Consider the following 3,031-nt stretch of genomic DNA (forward strand, 5'->3'; position numbering starts at 1 on the left):
TTTCCATCGTGGAGCATAACTACTTTGAGACCTTCATCATCTTCATGATCCTGCTGAGCAGTGGAGCTCTGGTAAATGCAGCTCAATTGATCCAGATCAGTTTTAAGCCTGAACAGTTTTATCTTTATATGTTGCATCTAAAACCCTGACTGCTGCTCTCTCTTCTGGCTGTTGGTTGGTTAGAGTTGGTCACATGACTCAGCAGATCCAAACTAACACTTTGTGCAGAGTGACTACTAACCTACGGCTGGCATGTTTAGAGATGGACTACAAACATGGCTGACAGTAACTAACATGTCCACAGGTGAGCTGTTGTCTATTTACCGTTATTAAATAGAAACGGTAAATCTTGAATACTACACATTCTCTGTTGTCATGGCAACCTATTCTTATGGTCAGTTTTAATGTGCATTCAGAAGAGAATGAAGTTTAATAGTGAGTGAACGAACAACAGGAAGCTTTTTGATCTCTAAAGAAATATCATGACTCATCTAGATGAACCCAAACACACCCACACCTAAACACACCTGAACCCAAACACACCTTGACTAAAAGTAAATAAGTAAGTGTTGTTTATTTTGTGGATGGAGGGGATGTGACAAAAGTACTTTCAGGTAAAAAGAAGAGCTCCAGACATCAACTTGATGTATAAAAAATGATTTATAACAAAAAGTGAGATCTTAAACAGATATGCATCTCTGTGAGGACTCTGTCCCTGAAAACATGTGTAAGGCATCCTTATATACGTTTCAGACAAAGACATTCCTGAAGTCCTGAAGTGACCAATCCTGTGAAAACACACGTGTTTATACACATGGTGTTGTGCTAAGTCCAGTCTTCAGGGCACCTTGGACCCTAAACAACTTATATGGTAAAACCTCTGCTTTACATCAGCCTGTCTATACATGGAGTCTAAAATTCACTACTCTTAGTCTGCAGTCTGCTTAAACTGTATCCCAGAATTATCCTAATCTATGTAATTTTTAATTAAGTCTAACCAAAAATGCTGAGAATATGATATTTCATCAGTAAGTAAATATTTATTTATATAGCACCTTTCAAGATAAAAATCACAAAGTGCTTAACAATAAAAACACAAAATAACAATAACACAGAGAAAATAAAAACAAATAAAACTAAGTAAAAGCAAGCTTTAAAAGATGTGTTTTTAGCTGCTTTTTAAAAGAGATCATGAATTCCATAGATCTCAGGCTGAGAGGAAGGAGGTCCAGAGGACAGGAGCCACTGGTGTGAAGGCTCTGTCACCCTTAGTTTTCAGTCATGTTGGCTTAACAACCAGCAGATCTTGATTGGCTGTAGACGGTTTCTGATATATTCAGGTGCTTGGTCATGAAGGGCTCGATAAGTTAAAACCAGAATTTAAAAGAGGAACTCTGTGATAAATGGGAAGCTAGTGCAGCTGGATCAGTAGAGGAGTGACATGAGTGAATTTGGAGGATTTTGTTATCAGCCTTGCAGAAGCGTTCTGAACAACTCAGAGACGGTCAAGAGATTTTTTGTTTAAACATGTAAAGAGGGAATTACAGTAATCCAGTCTGGATGAGATGAAGGCGTGGACGATCATCTCCATCTCAGATGATGAAACAACTGGGCTCAGCTTGGCAATGTTTCTGAGGTGATAAAAACAAGAGCAAACAAGTGATTTTATATGAGCATCTAAGGACATTGCAGGGTCAAGGGTTACACCAAGGTTCCTGACCGAGGGTTTAATGCATGAGGCAAGTGGGCCGAGACTCTGAGCTATCTCAGGGAAAAATCTGTCAGGGGCACAAACAAGGACCCCAGTTTTTACATCATTAAGTTGAAGAAAGATGTCATTCATCCAGCTCCTGACAGCATCCAAACACCCAAGCAATGTCTGAATCTTAAAAACATCCTGAGGTTTAAAAGAAATAAAAAGCTGAATATCATCAGCATAACAATGATAAGAAATATCTTTAAAAGAGCCGATAATGTGCTGCAGAGGCAGCAAATATAAAATAAACAATAAAGGACCCAGAACAGACCCCTGTGGAACACCAGAATCAAGAGCTGAAGAAGAGGATTTAAACTTAGCAGCAGCCACGGAGACTAATCTCCCAGAGAGATAAGAGGAGAACCATTTAATAGCAGATCCTGAAACCCCCACCCAGTGTTTCAGTCCGTCCAGCAGGACACGATGATCTACAGTGTCAAAAGCTGAGGTCAGGTCTAGTAACAATAACACAGAGCAATGACCTGCATCGCTCTGCATCAGGATGTCATTGGAGACTCTGAGCAGGGCCGTTTCAGTGGAGTAAGCCCTGCGAAAGCCAGGCTGGAAATGATAAAACACACCTGCACCCACACACACCAGCACCCACACACACCTGGACTAAAACAAACCTGAAACAAAACACACCAGCACCCAAAGACACCTAGACCCAAACACACGTGGACCATGTGTCGGATCAGAGAACATGACGGACTGCAGGGTTTAAGGAGTCTGAAGATGTCTGGTTCAGTTTCAGGTGTGATTACCAGGTGAAAAGTAACCGAGGCGTTAAACAGATATAATAATTCTGCTGAGACTGAAACCAGGACTGGCCAAACTGGATCACGAAGCACTGAGGTTGTTTGATGCATGCCAGAACTACCAATGAACACCTGTCCAGGTATTTAACCATAATATACATGTGAACAGGCATTTGAGGACATCTACATGGAGCAGCGCCGGGCCATCAAGACGATTCTGGAGTACGCAGATCAGGTCTTCACCTATGTTTTTGTGGTGGAGATGGTTCTCAAGTGGGCAGCCTATGGATTCAAGGTCTACTTCACCAACGCCTGGTGCTGGCTCGACTTCCTCATTGTTGATGTAAGAACACGATCAATGACTCGTATTCTCAGTTTAATAATCATCAGTGTAAACTAAGGATCTCCAGCTCTGGTCCTCGTGAGCTTTTAGAAGTTTTAGAAGTTAGACCACACCTAGACCCTGTGTTCCACTAGGTAACATCTAAAACCTGCAGGACAGTAGCTCATGAGGAGA

At 41.4% G+C, this 3,031-nt stretch overlaps 1 protein-coding gene across 1 annotated transcript in view; it reads left to right on the top strand.

The window, feature by feature from the left end:
• The window catches only part of LOC121630980 (sodium channel protein type 4 subunit alpha B-like), a 37,142-nt gene extending 34,398 nt beyond the window's left edge, over positions 1–2,744 (top strand). Inside the window, exons 19-21 of the mRNA XM_041971559.1 lie at positions 1–71; positions 184–304; positions 2,684–2,744. The exon at positions 1–71 is cut by the window's left edge and continues 84 nt beyond it. Of these exons, the coding sequence (XP_041827493.1) occupies positions 1–71; positions 184–216 (104 nt within the window). The 3' untranslated portion in view covers positions 217–304; positions 2,684–2,744. The remainder of the gene's footprint in view (positions 72–183; positions 305–2,683) is intronic.
• Positions 2,745–3,031: the final 287 nt, after the last annotated feature.

The sequence above is a fragment of the Melanotaenia boesemani genome, chromosome 2, assembly GCF_017639745.1.
Source record: "Melanotaenia boesemani isolate fMelBoe1 chromosome 2, fMelBoe1.pri, whole genome shotgun sequence".
Classification (NCBI taxonomy): Eukaryota; Metazoa; Chordata; class Actinopteri; order Atheriniformes; family Melanotaeniidae; genus Melanotaenia; species Melanotaenia boesemani.